The 21,330-nt window shown below is 42.8% G+C and overlaps 2 protein-coding genes across 7 annotated transcripts; both read right to left on the minus strand.

The window, feature by feature from the left end:
- Positions 1-184: 184 nt before the first annotated feature.
- LOC114848816 (sorting nexin-14-like) lies at positions 185-11,972 on the minus strand. Of its 5 annotated transcripts, none has more exons than XM_029139601.3 (31): positions 11,601-11,972; positions 11,289-11,458; positions 11,066-11,186; positions 10,773-10,846; positions 10,430-10,508; positions 10,290-10,333; positions 10,103-10,190; positions 9,924-10,008; positions 9,688-9,844; positions 9,442-9,517; positions 9,226-9,270; positions 9,056-9,136; positions 8,745-8,859; positions 8,250-8,405; positions 8,029-8,153; positions 7,543-7,601; positions 7,188-7,214; positions 6,360-6,506; positions 5,626-5,758; positions 4,547-4,733; positions 3,574-3,657; positions 3,346-3,446; positions 2,233-2,344; positions 2,083-2,123; positions 1,798-1,917; positions 1,407-1,530; positions 1,007-1,171; positions 802-897; positions 612-703; positions 455-511; positions 185-301 (listed from the first exon to the last, which is right to left on the minus strand). In XM_029139601.3, the coding sequence occupies exons 2-31, from the start codon at positions 11,423-11,425 to the stop codon at positions 263-265; spliced, it is 2,967 nt and encodes a 988-aa protein (XP_028995434.1). In that variant the 5' UTR covers positions 11,426-11,458; positions 11,601-11,972; the 3' UTR covers positions 185-262. The 5 variants fall into 5 exon arrangements, with proteins under 5 accessions (XP_028995434.1, XP_028995433.1, XP_028995435.1 ...); XM_029139600.3 differs by having other exon boundaries at positions 185-304; XM_029139602.3 differs by lacking the exon at positions 7,188-7,214 and having other exon boundaries at positions 185-304.
- A 586-nt stretch (positions 11,973-12,558) lies between these two features.
- Positions 12,559-19,874, minus strand: LOC114848828 (heterogeneous nuclear ribonucleoprotein Q-like). 2 transcript variants are annotated; one of them, XM_029139623.3, is made up of 12 exons: positions 19,715-19,874; positions 17,873-18,032; positions 16,874-16,992; positions 16,533-16,640; positions 16,305-16,418; positions 15,900-16,076; positions 15,583-15,718; positions 15,140-15,345; positions 14,882-15,031; positions 14,677-14,798; positions 14,259-14,584; positions 12,559-14,057 (listed from the first exon to the last, which is right to left on the minus strand). In XM_029139623.3, exons 2-12 carry the CDS (start codon positions 18,018-18,020, stop codon positions 14,029-14,031), a joined length of 1,635 nt encoding a protein of 544 aa, XP_028995456.1. In that variant the 5' UTR covers positions 18,021-18,032; positions 19,715-19,874; the 3' UTR covers positions 12,559-14,028. The 2 variants fall into 2 exon arrangements, with proteins under 2 accessions (XP_028995456.1, XP_028995457.1); XM_029139624.2 differs by lacking the exon at positions 17,873-18,032 and having other exon boundaries at positions 19,715-19,866.
- Between the last annotated feature and the right edge of the window lie 1,456 nt (positions 19,875-21,330).

Raw genomic sequence — 21,330 nt, forward strand, 5'->3', positions numbered from 1 at the left:
TATGCAGAGTTAAGCAGCAAGGTGCTTGACAATCTGAGGTGATGTGCTCCATATGCAAAGTGTGTGTGGTGTGAGACTGAGAGCTGCGTTCTACTCACACGGGAGCTTCTAAGTCACAGTCATCAGCCTGAGGAGGTTGGTTGATTAAAACGCCCGACCAATCACAACAGAGGATTCAATAACGTAAAGAGTACATTATTTATTTTACATTAGATTTGACACATGCATACTGTACAGCAGAACAGACCGTTGCTCATGTGTTTTACATCCATGGAGCCATGACAGATGTTTCCTTTTGTACCTGCTGAGCAAACGAGCATAAATAAGATATAACAAGACTTAAATAAAATATATAATTATCTTCTGACAACTGTTATATATATATTATATTAAATATATTCACACACCTTTTTCAGAATTATTATTCATAAGCTAAAGCAAAGCAGATGTTTACCTTGTTTAGCTCTGGAAAAAGCTCCTGAATGGCAATGTCCAACAGCACATAGGTCAGCTGAGGAAGGACAGAAACGTTAAGGCCACTAGTTTAAAGGAACGTGTAAAAAAATGAGTGACGCGCGTGTAAAGTGTGGGGCCGTCTGTGTGCACGCTACCTGTTTGTTGAGAACTGGCTGTTGCAGTCCGTCAAAGAGCAGACGGACCCCTTCGTATTTGGCCTCCTCGCCGATGCATTTCCCCAGAAGGTCTAAGGATAAATGACTCAAGAGGTTTCAAGCCGCCTCCCATCTGGGCATGTTACGGAGGCAGGGTGGGCACAAACAACGAGCAGAACCTAATGAGTACCTGGAATATAGTTCATCATCTCCTCAAACGTCTTCTTGGCCCTCCTCTGCTTCTCTTGGGCCGAGAGGGGCGGACTGCTCTCACAGAAAACTGTGTCTGCAAAGGCAAAATATATCGGCAATCGTCTGCTCAGCATCTGTTCAGTGCTCCACATAGAGGCACATGCACATTCAGGACAATGTCACTCCTTCGCATTGTTGAATACCTCGAAGTAAGGTGATGAGGGAGACCAGGCGGTGCTCCTGCACCACCTTGTCCAGTTTGCACTGAAGGTAGTGATCAGTGTAGGCCTCCAGTGTGTTCTTGAACAGGATCCTGCCGCCCATCAGGAGGTGATGCAGCCAGTCAGGGATGTGGAAGACGACCCGGCCTAGCAACCACAGAGAGAGAGGGAGAGAGAGAGAGAGAGGATGAGAGACAGGGAGAGAGAGAGAGAGAGAGAGGGAGAGAGAGGGAGAGAGAGGAAGAGAGAGAGAGATGTCTTTAATTCCTAGTTGCCTTAAAAGACAAAACATTTTCTACATGAGCTGAATTAGCTGAACTGTAGGTGTGAAGGTTCTTTTTCCAAATATGATGAAGAGGTGTGATGAACCAGCGCCACTCACCCACATACATCAAGTAGTCATAGACCCCTTCAACGGTGATCATTTCCATGAAGTAGTTCTGGTTGTGTCTCTTCTCCGTCGTCTCCGATCGGTTGGCGTTGTTTTTGAAGAGGTCATTGAAGAGCTGGATGAAAAGACCTCAACTACTAAGACTGGGTCACATTCATAACAGAACACTTAAGAAGCTGTAAGAAAGTACTTGAGGTTTTTAGGCTACTGAAGTACAATCAGTACAACTGATTCTGGTGGCACTGCCTTCAATTGGCTTTAACTTCCTTTTAGTTTCACTCAAACAAATCTGACAGCTCATCAGTAGATACAACTATCTACCAAACACAAAAAACACGGTCTACGCTTGACCGAGAGTATTAGAAAAACCTCTTTTCCCAACCTTCTTGTCATTTTCAGAGGTGGGGCTCAGAATGGTGAGCTCGGGGCGGCTGGGTTTGGGTTTAGGGGATTCGCAGGAGTTGAAGAAGGACTGGATGAAAGGCTCCAGATGCTGTCCTTTCTGAGAAAATGAGAGGAGATCGGGATACGTTTAGGTCCCACGGTTCCATCTGATCCCAGCAGCTCTGTGCATTAGCTGCGATCAGGTTCATCTTCCACAGTTAAAACACATTCATTCCACATGATTCTGTATCAGCACTTTATTTATATAATCAGAAATTCACACCTCTTTTATCAGTTTGCTGGGAACTGCCTTGATGATTTTTCCTGCAAAAGAATATTTTATCTCAGTGACTTACGGTTCTAACATTTTGTTTATCATCTGGCTCCCACCCAAGGTGATGTATGTTCGCATGCTATGTGCCTTATACTGTACCCAGGTTCACGTCGGGCAGCATCTTATCCAGGAACTGGGACTCCATACTGTGAGGAGACAGGAAGTCGGCTAGCAGCTGACTGTTGCTCAGCTCCGGGTGCTGCAGGAGGTTCTGAATAGAGAATATCCAAAAAACAATGTTGGAGGTTGCATTCTGGTGCAGACATTAGTCAAATATAAAACCACCACGAAGTGATATTTACAATCGGAAGCAAAGTGACCTAAGGGTGCTTCTCAAGGACCACACCTTTACTTCTGTGCATTTTATAGTAATTTGTCAGTTCACGTCAGGGTTCAGGCTTTTATTCGCAGACAGGTAATCCATCACACTGAATATTTTGACAGGGTTTTGTTCCGTCAGCCCTGTTCGGATTCTGTGGCGATGCTCCTCTAAGCAGAACCATTTTAAATTTTTCCCTTGGTTGTTCGTTCAAGGACACTCTGTTATGAGGGAAGTTCTGAGAGTTTGTCAAGGAAATGTCAAAATACAAACTGTGTGGTTGTGAATTCGTTCATTTCACTGTTTAAGGCACAAATATAGAGAAGCCTTCAGACTCTGAGCCAGGCTATCATTGGCTCTGCAGTCGCCCTCATGAAAGCTGAGCGAGACATGGAGATCATTTGAGTGATCCAACCGGTCTATGGTCCTTCACAGTTTCAATCTGATCACATTTAAGAAGGTATTTCTGAACTGAACACAGAGTGTTCCTGTCAGAACGCTCAAAAGCACCGACTGTTCCACTCCGCCACTCAAGTGGTGCTCGTTCAGCCTGGAAAAATTGGGTCTGGAGACGTGTGTGTGTGTGTGTGTGTGTGTGTGTGTGTGTGTGTGTGTGTGTGTGTGTGTGTGTGTGTGTGTGTGTGTGTGTGTGTGTGTGTGTGTGTGTGTGATGAGATTACACTTGTGCCACTTTTGATTTTGTAGGTGTGTACAGACAAATTGGCCCACCTTAAATTAGACACTGTCAATACAGAGAGCTTTTGGGTGTAAACATACTGCGGGGTTTTTTTTTTTTTTAATCAGACTCACAATTCCAGAGCCATCAATCTACATTCAGCACACGTATGTGTGTCTAATATAATTCAGGCCAAAGGGCATAACAAGACGTCTACCTGAAGATACTCCTGGAACTCCTCCCGCTTCGATGTTAGGAACTCGTAGTTCTTTGGGCCGATGATTCTCTTCGAAGGCAACTGTGCATCTGGAAATGAGCCTGCGGAGAGTGCACAGAAGGAATTCTACCAAAATAGTACTCAAAACAAGCCTCTCTGGTTTGTGGTGTTTCAAGTCTGGTGGTTAAAAAAAAAACCACTGAGAAAGCGTATGCGAAGAATATTTACCATGAAATTCCGTGAGCTTTGACTCGAGCACATAGAACTCCAGATATCGTCTGTACACAGACCAGTGCTCCATCTCATGTCCCACTGGAGAGAAACACAGTAATTTACAGCTGATCTCAGTAGTTCCATGATGTGACCTCGCGTGTTGAGATGCATGTGCTGTAAAATTCACACACGCTGCTCTTTTCAACCAATTCACTAGTTCATCAGAATGAAACTAATGAAAAAATAAAAAGGATGCATTGTAAAAACACAACAGTTGATTTTATTGAGGGCCTTTTCTGCAGTAGCACACTGCTAATGACACAGTTCTATTCTTGTATTGATTTTTGTAAATGTGTATGTTTAACAAGCACCAAATTGTTGGTGGGGAAAATCAATATTAATGCTCCTATAGTAACATGTAACACTATGTTTAAGTGATAAAACTGAACGTGGTTCATATTCAATCAGACATTTTTCTAGCTATTAAGCTGCTACGTGGGTTTATTTATGTAGAAGGTGAGAAACCTTTGGGTTATTTGTGTGTTTGTGTTTGGAAGCAGGCAGCTCCACTAGCACCCAGTAGGTGACACCATTAGAAGCCAGTGGAAGGGTTTGGTTCTGGGTTTTTAGCTTATGTTGCCAGACTGACAATCAAACTGGATGAAAATCTTTGTGAACCTGCTTTGACAAAGCATCTGGGTTCATAATGCTCTGTCCACAGTCTAGCCACAGGCCACCTGGCCGTCATCTGACTGTGCTCAGAATAGGATGTGGATCAGAGGGCGCCTTCAGTTAGTTTGATCATCTCTCTGACGAAAGTCTAAATGACTTTAGATCAGTCTGAAACACTTCCTACCTTTTACAGAGTATTCGTTTGAGTTGATTTAGCTTTTATTGTTGTATGTGTCTGTTGCTTCAGCTTTTAGCTTTCACTAAGCAGAATGACCTCCACGAGGAGACACGGGAGGACGGATCCTTTCAGCCTCACCCGCCTTTCTGTCGTTCCGCTCCACATCGATGCAGAACACGGGAATCCTCTCTCTCTTCACGTCGTCGTCATAGAAATCGATGTACGGGATGGTGATGTTCCAGGCCGAGAGGTTCCGCGGCGTGCTGGGGGTGGAAGCTGCCTCCATGGGGGAGTCGTCCTCCAGCACCATCATGGCTTCCTCCACCTTGAATGGAAGGAAGTGAGAGAGGTCAAAGACCACGTAGAGAGAGCTTTCTTTGAACAAATGGCATTGTTGCTCATTTAATTAAAATGTGTCGGTTTGTCCCATTTTTGTGTTTACTTGGGTAACTTAATAAAAACAGCATGAAGTTGCTTCATGCAGGAAAGTTACAGCTACACGTAGCACCAGGTCCAAGCTTTGTAAATATCCTGCAGAGACCAAACTAAGAGTCAGACTGGGTCAGGTCATTTAATTTCTCTCAAACTGAGCAGATGTGAGTTTCGATCTAGTTCCTTTGTTGTGCAGACAAACACTGCTGAAACTTTTTAAATGAATTTTACTTTGGCCTGATGTAACCGCACAGCAAAGAAAGAAAGGAATTTGATGAAAATATTAGACTGAACAAACCAGATAAAGCTAAAGTGGACAATAAACTGTATTTGACTGTGCCTAAAGGATGTTTTGTCAAACTAAGAAAAGAAGGTAATTAGACTCGGGAAATGAGGTTAAACTAGATGAACAGCTCTTTCTGGGAAATATCCTGGGAATCCAGGCAACAGTGATCACAGATCGCAAACCTGTGATCTCATAAAGTGGAATGCTTGGGGTTGTACACATGGGACACAGATTCAGCTACTGCGTGGCTCCATTTCTTTACTCACTAATGCCCCCAGGTGGTAATTAATGTGACAGTGTAGAAGAGGGTGTTGGTTTTAATTCTTCCTTTTTGCAGTAGCTTAAATAATTAAAGGACAAATTTAATTGTTTTTTTTTTTGGTGTGATATTCTATTAGATGAAACAAGTGAAAATGAGTAATGAACCCTTCTGATGCAGACCATTTGGTTTGTGTTCACATCTAGACAAAAGATTCTGCTTCCTGTGGATCAGCTTTACCATATCGTCCTCTCCCTCCACCAAACCATAGGATGGCAGCATGGCTCCCTCCATAGTAGTGCTCTTGAACACTCCTTTGATCTTGCTGCCAATACGGCTGATCCCAAAGGACTCGCCGCGCTTTGATGTGCTCCTGCAGGCCAGACAGACAAAGAGATCATCAGGCGATGAACAGCGGGAGAGATGTGCATGGCTTCAGCAAAGCGCACGCAGCTTGAGATAAGTGACACGGAGGAAAAAAAAAATCGATTAAGCAGACGGGGGGGGGGGGGGGGGGGGGGGGGGGGGGGGGGGGCAGTACTGTATTGGAATTATGACTGCACTTGGGAGAAGGAAGCCAAGGTAGCCAAACCAAAAGCCAACGTATCACGTCACAGCCGTCTTACAATGAAATGCCCGGGCTGTGGGTGAAGCACTGCATGAGCAAACACAGGCATTTCAGTAGCATTTGAATGGTTACAAGAATGCATGATCTGTGACAACATGGGTGCTCTGTGCCCGTTAGAGTACAAATATATACACGATAGGCTTTATACACAACAAGCTAAACACGGAAAACTCCAAGAGTTGAGAAAGCCAAGAAAGAGACGCAGATGAAGGAGGGGAACAACACAAAGAAAAAGACGTCATGCATCCATCTCACCATGCAGGTGTCTGGTTGGGACTGGGGTCACGTGGGGGGGGCATGAAATTACACTGAGCGCCCTGCGATACACTGATGGACCCTGACTTACTTGGGTGATGAGTGACGGTGGGATAGCGAGCCGTATGGGAAGGTGGTGAACGTGGACTGGGCATGGAGGGAGCTATAGGATGCAGGTGACGAGCTGCCAGAGGCGGTGAACAGTGAGGATGGGGACTCGGGGCTCCAGTCCCAGGAACTATAAGCAGAACAGGGTCACGTCCCCATAGGCGAGAGGAGGGAGAGGACCGTGGTTCACACCGGGGCAGGCAGTATGGAGGTTACAGTATTAGAGTGGACAGACAGTCACATAGATGGAGTAACGGGCGGATGGACGAGCAGCGTGGAGAGGGTTTGCTGAATCTGACATGGCGACGGTTTAGGCTCATACGCTTTCCGAATAGATATTCTACTATTTACCACTGATTTAAGTGGCAACACTACAGCTGCTTTCAAAACTGCTCTTATCCCGTGTTCTGATAAACAAGAAAACAGGACTTTTTTGAAGTCTGAACCTTAAAAAAATGATTATTATTAGAAATTATTTATTTAGCATCATAACGAATGATTAATTCGATCATAGTATTAACGTTGACATCTGAGTTACAGAGTTTAACTGATTAAAGTCACTTTTTTCCTGTCAAGGGTCATTTAAATAAATAATATTAAATAAAATTAGCGGCTTAACGTTTAATCAGGTTGTTTTCGACCTGATGCCCCGACTGCAGCTGGCCACGGGCCCGGTGACTTTGTTAAAAAGGCAGCACATGTTCCTGTGGGGACCAGTCAGGCAGAAATGAACTGTCTTTTGTATCTTGCGTGCAGCAGCACTGCTCAGGCAGCCACTATTTCAATCAGCAGACTAATGCCGCATACTCACCGAATGTCATCCAGACTGTGGCTATTTCTGGAACAATATGCGAAAAGGAGTTAGTGGCAGGGCCTGGTGGCCACATACACACCACACCCCGTCATAGAACACATAACAGACAACGGTGGGATTCCAGGTCTTTGTCATGTGGCACAGAAAAGCAACTTTGTAGCCAACTTCCAGCTTATTTTAGATGAACTTGAGTTTCTATTTGATGTATGGAGCCACTGGCCACTGAGATGCATTTGACTATGACTAAACTATAAAATTTCTAAAAGCTTAAGGAACTTAACCATTTAATGGTCAGCTGTGCATATTTTAGGTCAATTTTGTTCGACACAAACACAAATGGTGTAAAACGTACCTGCTCATCTTGGAATTCCTTGCAGGAGATTCAGCCCCTCTCAGAAGCTGTCGGAAGTACTGGACATGGAAGGCAAAGCAAATGCACAATTCACGTCCATCGAACGCTGCATATGTTAGTGTGGAGTAAATAAGCCACATAAGGAAATATGAACTCTTTACGCTTTAACAAACGACTGGCGAGTTTGAACTGTTTGGGTTTAATTTTGGACATTTCATCCAGTATTAATCTCCACACACAAGCAGTTCACAGTGCCCTGCTGTGGACAAAGGCTGAGCACTGTCCACCCAGCCGTAGTCAATACAACAGTCTCTGAGGGGTGAAATCGGGCTTGTCAGTTTTGGCATAATGCCAGCGGAGGGTTATTGGTCAGCAGCGCGTCTGGTATTGATGACGCAGACACGAGTGGTTGCGATCGGAAGGGGGCGGGCCAACGTTTGGGAGGATAATAATCATTCTGAGCAAATATCATGAACAGATACACACCTCATCACTGTGACAGAACATGGGGGTGAACACGTTCTCCAAGAGGGACAGGACGTGCTCGTAGGCTTCAAACAGACACCTCATGGTCTGCAGCTTCACCACCTCTGCATACGGGCCCTCTGCAACTGGGCAGTCAAACACAGCACATGCCTTTTAGTAGCACATGCTACATGTAAGCGTTGGAAAAGCTTTGATCATTCTGGGACACGGCTGTCACATACTGTTACGTATTTCCTCCACTATAAATGGATCAAAGCGGATTTTATCGACGCTCTCATCCAAACAGTAGGTCTCGTAGATCTTCTTCACCTCTTCATGAAGCATCATCTTCTCTGAGTCAGACAGCTCTGGGCACAGTATCCTATCATTGAATTCCTCTGAGAAGTTAATAGAGTCAGACGCATTAGTCTCGTCGGGTAAGACGCACAAATAGGAAATGACTCGCAAACCTTTGACTGGCGAAAATATAGATATTCATCAGGGTCTTAGAGGGGAGAGAAGGATCATCAGCGCTTTCCCATTTCAGGTAATTAAACGAAAAGAAAAAGTCTATGGCACCTACTTCAACCAAGTTAGTTCAAAAGAGTGTTACAAGATTAAACTCCCAGTGAAAAAGCAAGTCGTTAGCAAGAAGCAAGAAGTTTGAATTATTTCCACCAGCCTGGAAGACTGAGAGCTGATTTCCTTCATTATCTGAAGGACAGTCAACCACTCACCAACGGCAAGGCAGAACTGAAGCACATGCACGGCCCCCTCCTGCTTCAGGAAGTTCATGAAACGAAAGAGAAGGTCTTGCTGCTCTCTAATTTCCTTCAACTCCAGTTTTAGCACCTGAGCAGTAAAAGAGAGCAGAAAGTAGCAAAGTTAGTAAAGATGGTGCTGAATGTGCTCCTCTAGCTTATTGTGATGGTCAATAGGATCTGATATATGGAGCAAAAAGCAAAGGGGGGTATTTGAGTTAGCAATCTGAGCTGTGTGTGTGAATCTGTATGACAGCGTATTGCTCTGGAGCCAAGGACAAACATACAGAGGGTTTTTTGTTGCGAGTATCCGAATACTTGTGCAGGAAAGGAACCAGTGCTGATGTTTGCTCTGCATCTTCTTCAGGCTGAAACGTGCATAGAAAGCAGTAGTTAGTTCACTTGTAAATCAAATAGGAAGCAAATTGCAGCGTACATCGTTGTATAGCATACGTACAGGAGAGTTGTTGATGAAAATCAGAATTAAATGATTTACTGTGTCCTGAAAGAAAAATCACAGTGAGTTCACATGCTTTGCCTTTAAAAATCATTCCATTAGATTCTCTTGTTTAGGGCCAATAACATGTAAATGTAGCATGGTTTCATGATTATATATTGTATAAGTACAGGGTTTTGCATTCAGAAAATCAGCCTTAAATGTGTCTACACTCACAGGATCAGCCAAGTAATCCATTGAAGGAAGGAAGACAGAACCAGCCAAGACCTCTTTTATCAGGAGAGTAAGAGATCTGAGAGGAGCGAAGGGAAAAGGCAGCAGGAAACAAGGAAGTGAAAGGGTGAAGAATGATCCCTACCTGCGTTTACTGTGTGAGAACGTGAGACGTGCCAGACATCAAGTGCACAGATGTTTCGTGACTCACTCAGATAGATGACAGCGTGGCGGGCTGAATTACACTACCTGCAATCTGTGGCCTTGGGTGGGAGAATGTAGGGGAAGAGCATCTCAGTCAGCCTCCGGAGGTAGAGAAGCTCGTCCCTGCGACTGCGCAGAGCTATGTGGAGGTCAGGGCCGTATTCTTCCAGGGCAGCTTGTTGAAGACACTCTGTGTTCCTTACTGCGAGGAAGAGCAGGCAGTATTTGCTGGTTGTTTTTTAGATGAAACATAACTACATGATGTACAACGTCTGTTATACCTTTCTGCCTTGCTTTGCTTATTATTTCAATATGCTTCATTGAAGCCTTCAGGAGCTTTTGAGTGATGAGGGCAGCCACGTCCACCTGAGATAAAAAAAATAAAAATAGAATAATTAGCTTAAATCATTTTTACAAATGACGAGTGAAGACATAAATGGTATAAAGTGTGATTTGCCACCTTCTGCGTTCGGCGAACCAACACAGCGGCAAAGAAACGTAAAGTCACCCTCAGCTCATCCACAAATGCCTCATCGTCCGTGATGTCTCTGCAAAAAAGCACCGCGGAGTCAGATCGAACACGTCGTAGCACGCTGTAAGTTCTAGGTTTGCATCATAGCGTGCAGAAAGTGCAGACAACGGCTCACCTATACCAAGGATACACAAAGTTTTCCAGAACCAGCTCCAATATCTTAACAGAATAGAAATAGAAAGAGAAAAACAAAACGGTTGGATAATAACTTGTCTAGTCTCTTTTTCACAGGGCTGTGGGCCATGGTTGCATTACCTCTGACAAAGAAGCATCCACCTTAGAAGGAACTTTCAGATCCAGCCACGGCTGATAGTTTTCCAGCAGCAGGGTCGGTCTATCAACAGATGTCTCACATTGTTGGAAACGATGGGAAAGAAGAAATCTCTCTCACTCCACTAGAGTGCAGCGTCAAATCTTCCATAATTTCATAACAATACCGAATTCACACTGACAACATAACATAATAAGACAACATTGCAACAGCTCTGACATTTACCCAAGTTGTTCTGGTTCAGGATAATACACATTATTTATTATGTATTCTATCTTAAGTGAAACAAAGACAGCTGCTGCATCACCCTGTAACCGTGAAACTCACCTGTGCCGTTTACATTTGATTTTTCCACAGACAGCACAGCTGTGGCCCAGTGGAAACAGCTCCTGCTGGTAGGACTGCGAGTGGGAGACAAAAAGGCAGCAAAGAAGGTAGGAGTTGTACTTTGAGCACTCTGGATGCAATAAATAAAACGCTAATAAAGAATCAAACTGCTCGTACTTTATGTTACGACTTTTTAATTCAGGTTTACCCCGTGCACCTTCAGAAACAAACTAAAATGTTATGAAGGTTAAAAGCTAGACACTTTAATTTGTGACTCCTGCTTTCTGACCTACCTTTGTCTTAGGTTTAATGGAGACTAAGATGTTGGGCAGCAAAGACTCGGGCCCCAAGGAGCAGTAGAAAGTAACCACTCCAGCCAGGAAGGACCAAAACACCATGATAATGTGAATATACCTGTCAAAACCAAAGTCGTGCACTGTGATTACTGCGTCAAACCACACGGCTGTCAAGGACAATATGCGTGACGCTGTACTTGTACTACGAGCGTGTACTCGCCTGTTCAGCAGCACAGTGGAGAGGAGCAGCAGCAGCAGCAGAAAGCAGAAGACTGGATACTGTCGGCCCAGCTCTCTGAGGCGGCCCAGCCGCATCCTGCCCCTCATTCTCTGCAAATAAGCCCTGATGCGGCCCATCTTTGCAGCAGCATATGCGACCGCTGCGTGTTACTGTAAAATAAAGAGCAGCACGTCAAGCGACCAACACTTGATTACGAGGTAAACACAGGTAAACACATAACTCACAATAACGGGTTTCAAGCTCTATGTAAAGCAGGTTGCACTCATTTGATCTATGAACTCCGGCACTTACTGTCAGGGTTCGGTGCGCGGTTGGAGGCATTTTCACACCATGAATCTGCAGAATATAGTCGCAGGCCGTTTGTTGGACACGCGCGGGGATGCGCGAGCTGCAGCGCAGCTGGACGCGGCGGGATCAGCGGCAACGACAGCCTCGGCTAGCTTAGCGCTCGGCTAAGCTAATGGCTCCGGTCCGTCCGCGGAGGGGCAACGCTCGGAGCCTGGCGCTGGGGACGCGTGATGTCACCTCCGCCGAGCTCGCAGCAGCAGCCGCGGCGGCGGCGTGGAAAGCACTGGTCTCCGTGTTTGAACGAGTCACTCAGTGAATACGACGAATGGCATTTAGCGGACGAGCACGCGGGGCACGCGGCTCTTCCGCACTTTTACCGCGAATAACTGCAGTTGAATTTATGACTTACTAAACTTTGCAAAATGAAAACATTCAAATCTCAGTTTGATTTCTCCAGTAAACTACATTATACAAATAACTGTTAAACGTAGATTCAACAACATCAACTTAGTCGTTATAGAGGAAGGAACAGTTACAGTTAAGATTTTAGAGCATTAATGACGTAAATACTACATTTCAAGGTTATAACTGACTTTCACAGATGTCATTCACAAATTATCAAAACGGAAAAAAACAAATTAAAAGTGGAACATCAAAACCGTTATGTTGGCATCAATTAAATAGTTATAAGCCATTAAAGAGACGTACTGACATGTTGAATTAGATCCAGATGTTTGAGACAGCCATCACCACTCAATATTAAAATTATTCCTTTAGAGGTTTGCTTTTCTTTAAAGACATTTTCCCTGTAGTGCTTTGAAAAGTGTCAAAAGGATAAACATTGGTGTTTCAAGGCAAACCAAGCAAAGTGCGGCATTCTTTAAACCAGTTATATTAATAAACTATTCTTTACAAACAGAATCCAAACCATGAAAATGTTACCCAAAGAGTAAGACACGAATAAAAATCAAAAACTTTATTACAAAAATAAGTTACACTCACCTCCATTTTACAGTATAAAACAATTTATTTGCAGGAATGCAAAAAAAGTTGTTGGCCACCAACAATAGTTTAAAACTGCTAACATCTTTTTTCAAAAGGTGGTTGTTTATGACTTTGAGGGAGTTAACTGTATAGAAAACTGGGATTGAGTAACACAGTTTCCTTTTTGCTATACCTGGAAATAGAAATCATTCACTGCAGTATCCCTTCTACCACTAATCGACTATGATCCCTCACCAAATCCTAGCAGCTAACATTAGGCACACATGCTCACTGGCTGGGCAATATGGCAATTCAGCAATCCGTCAAGATTAACTCAAAAGATCTTCTACATAGTTGCTGTCTTGAGAGCTGGAAAGGGACCATTAAAGGTGGACATGATTAGATTGTTTTACATTATTCTGATGTTGTTTGAAAATGTATCCATATAAAAACCCCACTGGAATAATACAGTGGCACAAAAGGGACACTGCAGGGCTTTATTTTTGTTTTTTATTTTTTTTAAATCAAAGGCAGTTGGACGCCTGTGATGCTGAAGCCTTTACAAAAAGTAACATTTTATCCGAAAACTATACAACCAGTAACTACATACGCTGAAGAAGCAAGGCGGCTAATTCAGGTCAAAATAGGATAAAAGCAGGGCTTGTTCAGACTCATCATATGAGATTGATTTGCATGCCCAGTTTGACTGTGTCAGAGCTGCAGCTAAAATGACTATATTACATTAAGTACATCGCTTTCGCACCACAGCTCTTGTGCATATTTTGTATGAAAACAAGCCCTGCTTTTATCAATATAGTTTCCCTATTTACAGTACAGGCCGGGTAGTTTAGTCCTCTGTACTGAGGTAGTCAACCAACCCTTTAAAAGACAAGTTCTGAAAAGAACCACTTTCCTGGAATGCCTGACTTATCCATGCCAGGTGGGTACACCCTAAAAACCTGCAAATGTTCTCTTTCAAACATCCAGATCAAACAATTAAGATTAACATGGATATTCTGACAGTAAAATTGCAGTTAGCACAAAAATATACACAATAGCATCACGCTCGTTTGAGCCACTTCAAACCTAAGAAATTAAAAGTGCAAATTCTTCAATAATTATTTTTTTTTTTAAATGGCATGTTCAGGGTCAGGGAAGGGGTAGATTGTAAGGGCAATACATAGAGCTCTGCTTATCAGAGCCAGGTAAAAAGGGCCCGGGGTAGGGGGGCTGTTGAGTACTCAGAATCCTCCAGTTCTCATAAAAATGGCAGTTTCAGGAAAAAAAAAATAAGGGGGGGAGGGGAACAAAAACAACATTGGAGGAGGGGAGATGCTTTTTCTGTAAGGCTGGAATATCATTGGACCTTTTGTCGCGCTCTCATTTCAACATCCATTGCAGCTTATGGTGTAACCCCACGCATCAAGTCAGTATCCACTGTGACAGGTCAGGAGCGTCCTCGGCCCCGTTTCCCTGCTAGACCAATAATAAAAGAAAAAGGTATTAATACAAATATGTTAAAGCAGGTGTTCATTTTTGACAGATGTGATAGCATACGTTTGACAACAAAATAAACTGAATCAACTTCAACAGTGAACAGAACTGAACCGAAACAGCAAAGTAAATTTTTTTATTCACTTTCTAACTCAAAGCAGCCTGTAAATATTGTAAATTTACCTCTGCTTGTCCCAGGGCCTCCTCGCTGTGAGAAGCCCAGCCGGCCCCTCGGTGTGACAGCCCCACGGCCTCTGGTCTGACTGGCACCGCCGCGGACTACTCCCCTTGCCCCTCGTGCTCTCCCAGAACCCTGGAAGTCCTCGTAGCCGTAGTATGGGTCATCATAGCCACCTCTGTAGTTGTGATAATCGTATCCATAGTAATCGTAATAGTCTTCATAACCATAATAATCAGGGGGGTAAGAATAACCTCCCCGCCCGCCTCTTCCTCTGCCTCTTGTGGGTAGTGGCATGTGGGGAGGCCCATAGTAATAGTAATCATCATACCTGAAAGTATATGTAAATAAAGCATGACATCCTGTTAAGCTTTAGTCAGCATAGTTTTGGTGAGGTATCTGATGTGCATTAATCACTCTTACATTTGTGTTTTAGCGGCTTGTCTCTGGGCTTTGCGCTCTTTCCTCTTCTGGTCAGGGGGCTTGGCAAAGACTATTTCAATGTGCTCTCCTTCAAGATCTTTGCCATTGAGATCACTCAACGCCTGTTATATTGATAAAGAACACTGTCACGATAAAACTTTGACATTTACTTGCAATTCATTCAAAGAAGTGTTTTAATCCATACCTTCACAGCACCATCTCGTTCCTCAAAGTGGATAAAGGCATAATCTTTTAGCTTTTTCACCCTCTCCAACTTGCCAAACTGACTAAAGGTCTTTTCAAGTATCTCTTCTGTAACAGTGCTTGCTAAGTTCCTCACAAATAGCACCTTAACCTGGGAAAAAAAAACAAGAGGATGTTTTTTTTAATAGAAGAAAATGCATGATGGCTTGCAAGAGCATTTAACTGTACAACACTGATGACCTCTGGGCATATTTGGTACCTTGGCCATAACCTCTGGATCTGGGTCTTCAATGGGATCCGCCCACTCCACAGTGACCACGTTCCCCCACACCTTCACCTTGCCGCTCATCAAGCGACGGCGAGCCTGAGCTGCAGTCTTGTGGTCTTCATACTCTAGGAAGCAAAAGCCTCGATTCTTTTTCTTGTCATCAGGCTGGTGGTACAATATGACATCATTTAGGCCCTCTGTAAAAACAGAAGTGAGAGAGAGCAGGTGGTTGAGAAAATTTACTTCATGGAGAAAAGGCAAAGAACAACAAACTTTTAGACAGTAGCAAGTAATAAGATCAAAAACAGATGTCTAGTCATTTTTGACCTTGCCATCCCCATAGTTTCACGCAATACACAATCTACATGCATAATAAGTATATACTAAAAAGCCAAAAAAGAAACACTACTCATTGTAAGACACAGTTGACTCACCTGTGACTTTTGCAAATTCTTCAACAATTTGCTCTTTTGTTTTACTTTTGGGGATGGAGCCAACAAACAGTCTATTATTGGCCACAGAGATGCAAACACCAATGTGTTTACCTGGTCGAATTTCATTGTTGTTGCACTGCAGAAGGATAAAGGATAGTGTAAACAACTGGAAACAGAAATTAAAAAAGGGAGCATTTAGCTTTCGTCTTTTCACATCTTGTTCCCCTATTGTAGGTGTGTTTCATACATTAGACAATAAATATTAATACATTAAGCATGTGACCAAACTTTATTGTGCATTGTTCTGTCAAACATACCAGTTTGACAGCCTGCTGTGCAGCTTCTTTAGTGCAGAAAGTGACAAAGGCATAGCCCCTGTTCAGGCCACTGAGAGGATCCATCATCAGGCGCAAGTCCCAGATGGGCCCAGCTTTCTCAAACAGTGGAACCAGCTCATCCTCAAAAAGGTCTCTAGGGATTTTTCCGACAAATATCTGACCGGTTCAGAGAAAAGATTAAAAGGTTCATTAGAGGACAGTTCACTTTCTACAATGAAGACAAAGATATCATTTTTGTAGAGTGATATCCAGTCAGGTCTTAGCGGTAAAACATCAGTGTAAACAGAGTTACTCCAGAAGTGTGTTTATGTTTCATCATTCAGACACCACATGAAAACTATACATTCCTAACAAAGCCTATGGGACTCAGGAGAAATCTTGTACCTCTGTACCAATGGTGGGCTGTGCCCCTGAGTGGGCAGACTCTGGTGGGGGGCCGCCATACTTCCTCTGGCCTGTTGTTACATCAAGTGTGTAGCCAGTCCTCTCCAGCAAAGCCTGTTTCCCAATAAGACGATGCAAACTGATGATACTGTTCAACATGCATGTGTTCACAAAAAAATAACATATACATACATACATTGCTATTAAAAGTATTAACACAGTTCTCACTTTAATTTTAGCTTCATCCGGTCCTTTACTAGTGTCTGACACTTTGGTCCCTTGTTTCTCTCTCTGTCTGTACGTCTTCATCACGCCACAAAGAAAGGCACTTTTGTTCTAAAAGAGGGAAAGCATTTAAGTAACCATCACACAAAATCAATAGGATACCAACAATATCATATTAGGACAACTTCTGGCTGTGTGTTCTGATTCTTTTTGCTAATTAATATTAATTCAAAAAGTCAGAAAGAATACATAATAGTATCATAATCCACTAAGGGAAATCATCCATGCAATACTAGCACATAAGAACACAACAGAATCAAAGATCAAGTGTTCCATAAGCATACCTGAACATGTGAAAGGTCGCTGTCCTTGAATTGCAAAAGGACCTGCAGAGCACCTTCCTCGTTGAATTCTTTCAAAGCCTCAATCGCTCGATCATCTAAGTCGCTGTGTGAGACCAAGCCTAAAGAGGACAACACAGAGATAAAGAACTAACAAAGACAGAAAGTTTTAGAAATATCTGCCTTGCTATTTAAGCATAGAAATGACAGTACAACTGAAAGGTCATGAGAGTCATTTTACCTAAAAATTATAGTTCAATAGAAGTGTGCTAATTATTAAAACTGACATTAGACGGTTCTAATATAATGGAGCTGTATTCAGTAGTCACACTAGGCTTTACTCTCCAACCAGCACATTTTTGCAGAACTAATCACAACAGATGTGATCGTGCAACTTGATATACCAGTGTGTCTCTACTGTGGTTGGGAGTTTCTAATGAGCCAGTCTGCATACTCCTTTATGGAGGGGTTGTCACCTGTCCTAGGCAGACACTACCAGACAGCTGTTGCTATTGTTTTTGCCATGGAACAAACAGGCCAAAAGGCCAACCCAGTAATTTTCTAGACTTGAACATCCTGAAATGACCCCCAAAAATTACTACTTGTAAGAATTTAAGCAAAGTATGAGATTTAAGTAGTATTAAGTTGACACAAGCATCCCTCTCTTAACTGTGTATGTAAAGAAATTTCATAGAAACTAGTGGATGGAGCAGACAAGTTCATCAAAACTCTCAGGGAGATGACAATTAAGTCGCCCTGACACCAGTGATCATGCAACCATATTGGGAATGCAAATGCTGCAATTATTTACACATTTTTTCACATGTGTAATTTAATATTTTGTAGCACTGCAGTACCCATTTTGGAAGGAAACCACAAAAAGTTGCTTCAGGATCCCAATTCCCCCATTCAAAAAGGTGATAAAATGACAGTACATGCAAGAAATTGATAAACACGAGAGATTGCATATTTCAATATGCAAGTATATTCTTTGTGCCTTACCTGCTATGTAAATTTCATCTAGTTTTTCAGCAACTTTCTGTGGTAAACCAGCTTCTAATAAAGTCTGGAAGTGCTCAGAATGGGTAACTGCAGCAGAGGTGTCCATTGGTTCTTCTGGACCATTTCCATTAATATGTTCTGTGGCCATGTCTCCAGAAATCTGTGCAAATGCAATGAGCCAAATTAATCCTGGGTCAAGGGCAAGACTTGGGGTGTGTTCAGGAAAGTGCAAAGTCTGAGACCTGTTAAGCAAATTATTTCAAAAACTATTTTTAAGCACAAACTGTCAATACAAAGTATTCTGTAGTCCTTTAAAGTCTGGAGACTTTACACTATCCTAATCTAACCCCTGAAGCGCTCAGCTCACATGAGGTTTAAGCCCAGAAACCAGTATATAGGCAGTTAACAGACGTTTTAACATTGCACACAGGACAAATGAGACACATACCAAAATACCCAATAGAATTCAACTAAAATATACGTTGCGGATGAAGTGAAACTGCCAGTTCTGTGTCCATCTGGTAGTATTTTTCATTTTTTGTCCATTCTGGGCTAAAAGGTTTGTGAAAATGATCTTCACTTGCTAACGCCTACTCATAAGCCCTCTTGGTCGCTGCTGGTGCAGAAGTCTGCATTGGTCTCTAAATTACATGTTAGCTTACCTTCTCACTGCTGACTTCAGCACAGGCTAGATAGCTGATACACGTGTTCCATCAGAGAGTAAGCCCCGGTTTCCGGTGGCTGACCAGTGATGCACACATTAGCATTTTGTTTATTGACACTTTGGCAGTACACTTTGAGACACTAAAATAAACTCCAATCATCCCGTTAGTGAGCAACCATTACGCCCCAACGTGTTCATGTCTGTAAAATGCGAAAACTAGCAGAAAAGCAATCAACCTGCTCTCTACACGCTTGGGTCCGGCCGCGCTGGATTCAGCAAAACGTGCACAGTAATCCTCTGGTTTGGCCTCAAGTAAACCAAGCTAACGTTATCTTGTCCTCGTATCACCCCGTATTAAGCTACACTCAATTTCTTGTAGTACCTGCTAATCAATCTCAATCTATCGGCAAGCACGTGCTTTCTCTCGTGTTAAAACAGCCCGAAAACCTTTAAAGTCGCTGGAGTGTGCTCCTGTCGGTCAGCATGAAACTCCGAAACGTCATCGTCCGCAGTTTATGGAGAATTTAGTATTTTCAAACGAAATTCTTGATAACGTTATATTTAGCGGAGGACGGACTCCACACGTTGAAACTAGCTAGCTGGCTAAATCCCAAAGCTAAATACAGCAATCATGCTAACTACAGACCTTGTGGACAATAACATTAAGCGCTACTATACACTTCCTACAAATTAATCTGCACGTAACGTTTTATCGGGCGAGTATAGCGTCACTTGGTGCTATAGTAATAAAGGATTGCAAATCATCGCTAAAGAAAAATGTCTTTGGTTACTTAGCTGCTGCTAGCATCCAATGACAATGAGCATGTCAATTTCATGATCTGTCAAAATAGGCTAGCTTAAGCTAGCATGCTAATTTGAACGGAATTTCAGTGAGGCCATTGTTACAACATCGTTTGTCGATACGGTGTTCACTATTTGACAAAGTACAGGTTTGAAGTTGCGTTTGACCAAACGAGGCCTTAGGAGCTAGTGGTTTAGCCTGCTAGATGCGTGGTTTGTCAACGTGCCGCCACATAGGAAGAGTCCATTTTCAAAAAGCCGGTCTGAAGAACTCAACCACCAGTTTCCACATTGTTTGAAACAGCACCGCACGATTTAGGCTTTTTCGCAATCGATTGAGCAATAATCACGTGGCCAAACAATAGCATTCGCCCTACCTGCCGCTGGCTCACCAACGTGTATGGTGTTGATTATTTAGGAAGATAAATGTGATATTTAAAAGACAGAAAAAGTGTAAAACTCCCGGCACTGGTCCGGCTTCAGTCATTCACTCTTGATGATGTAAAATGGCTGCCACGTTCACGCCTCGAGTTTTGTCTCGTCGATGGGGTTTCTTGGAGAGTCCAGCACGGGCTTGCCTTGTATGCATTTTACAGTAGAGCAGCAGGTCGCAGCATCTATCTTATTTACTGAGGATGACTAATTTCACAACAAGCGCAGATAAAGGCAGTGATAACAGAAGAGCTGAGCAATTGTCCACGCTGAAAAACACTTACTCACAAAAAGTAATCAATAATAAAATAAGGCAAGGAATGCAATCATTTTTTTGTTTTTGTGTAGCCTAAAATGTATTTATTCACATATTGAAACCAAATTAATTATTCTATTATTATTAACATGTTAAACAATACATGCAACATGTTTTGTTCTTTAGTGTTTGGCAATAGTCTTGGGTATAATAACATCCTCCTTGTTATTTATGGGGAAAAATGTAAGTTCTTCTTCTTCTTATCATTCAGATTGACATTAGCCTTTTATTAGAGCAGGGTATTTGTGGAAAATAATACTTTGCAGCGTGTAATACAGTATGCAGCACCGGGCTTGACTGGAAATGATGTGGCACATCTCGGTTTCCACCACAGCGTGTCACCCTTTCACGGATTTTACACTTGTCTGCTTCATGAACAAAAGAAAGTCGGTAGTATGTGTCTGTCAACTTTTTAACAGATGGCTTTCAACATTTTAATGAATTTGACGTGGTGCCAATAATCACAAACTAGTTCAGAATATAAAACACTTTGCTTTGTTTCTTTTTTAGGCTTGTATGATGTTTTTGTTTTAAATGTGCTGTAATGTAATTTCCACTGTTCCTATGACTTTCCGTACATGACTGATGATTAATATTCGTTTTGTTTTATGTGTCATGTTCTGTCAGAATGGAGCAAACTATCATCATCATCTGAACCTTATCCTTGTAAGGCTCCAGCATCTTTCTACTTGGGCATAGGCCCTAAGAATGACTGTAAGATGTAAGTGATTATGTAAACACATTCACTAGGTAAGTACACACATTAGCTCATGTGCTTTATTAAGTTAGGAAATTCACTTCCCTCCTCGTCTCTTTATTACCTCACTAACTGTAGGAGTCATTTGCTTCAAAATGTTACTGCGCTCGACTAAGTTTGCTCCCACTTGTCACGGCTTCTTTGGTGGCCTTCCTGCTGATGCTTCCCAGAGCACCTTGGCGTTTAAGACTGGAGTGGGTGTAAACACAGTCCGCTAACCTCACTCGGCCTCACCTGCCACACAAACGCTGCCTGCGCTGGCACCAGGGCCCACGGGAACACGTCTCACGTGTGCTTCATTAAGCACAGACAGGGAGGCTTCATTATTCACTCAACACTCAGTACCGTGGCTCATTTATCCAGCTGCGATTAATACGAGGAAAAAGCCTAGCATCAAGAAAGTATTATACATCTATCGATCCTGATTCTCGGCATCTAGCGAGTCTGCAGAACTTGGAAACTGAGAAATGCTGTGTTTCACGAACCAA

Source organism: Betta splendens, chromosome 22 (assembly GCF_900634795.4).
Source record: "Betta splendens chromosome 22, fBetSpl5.4, whole genome shotgun sequence".
NCBI lineage: Eukaryota > Metazoa > Chordata > Actinopteri > Anabantiformes > Osphronemidae > Betta > Betta splendens.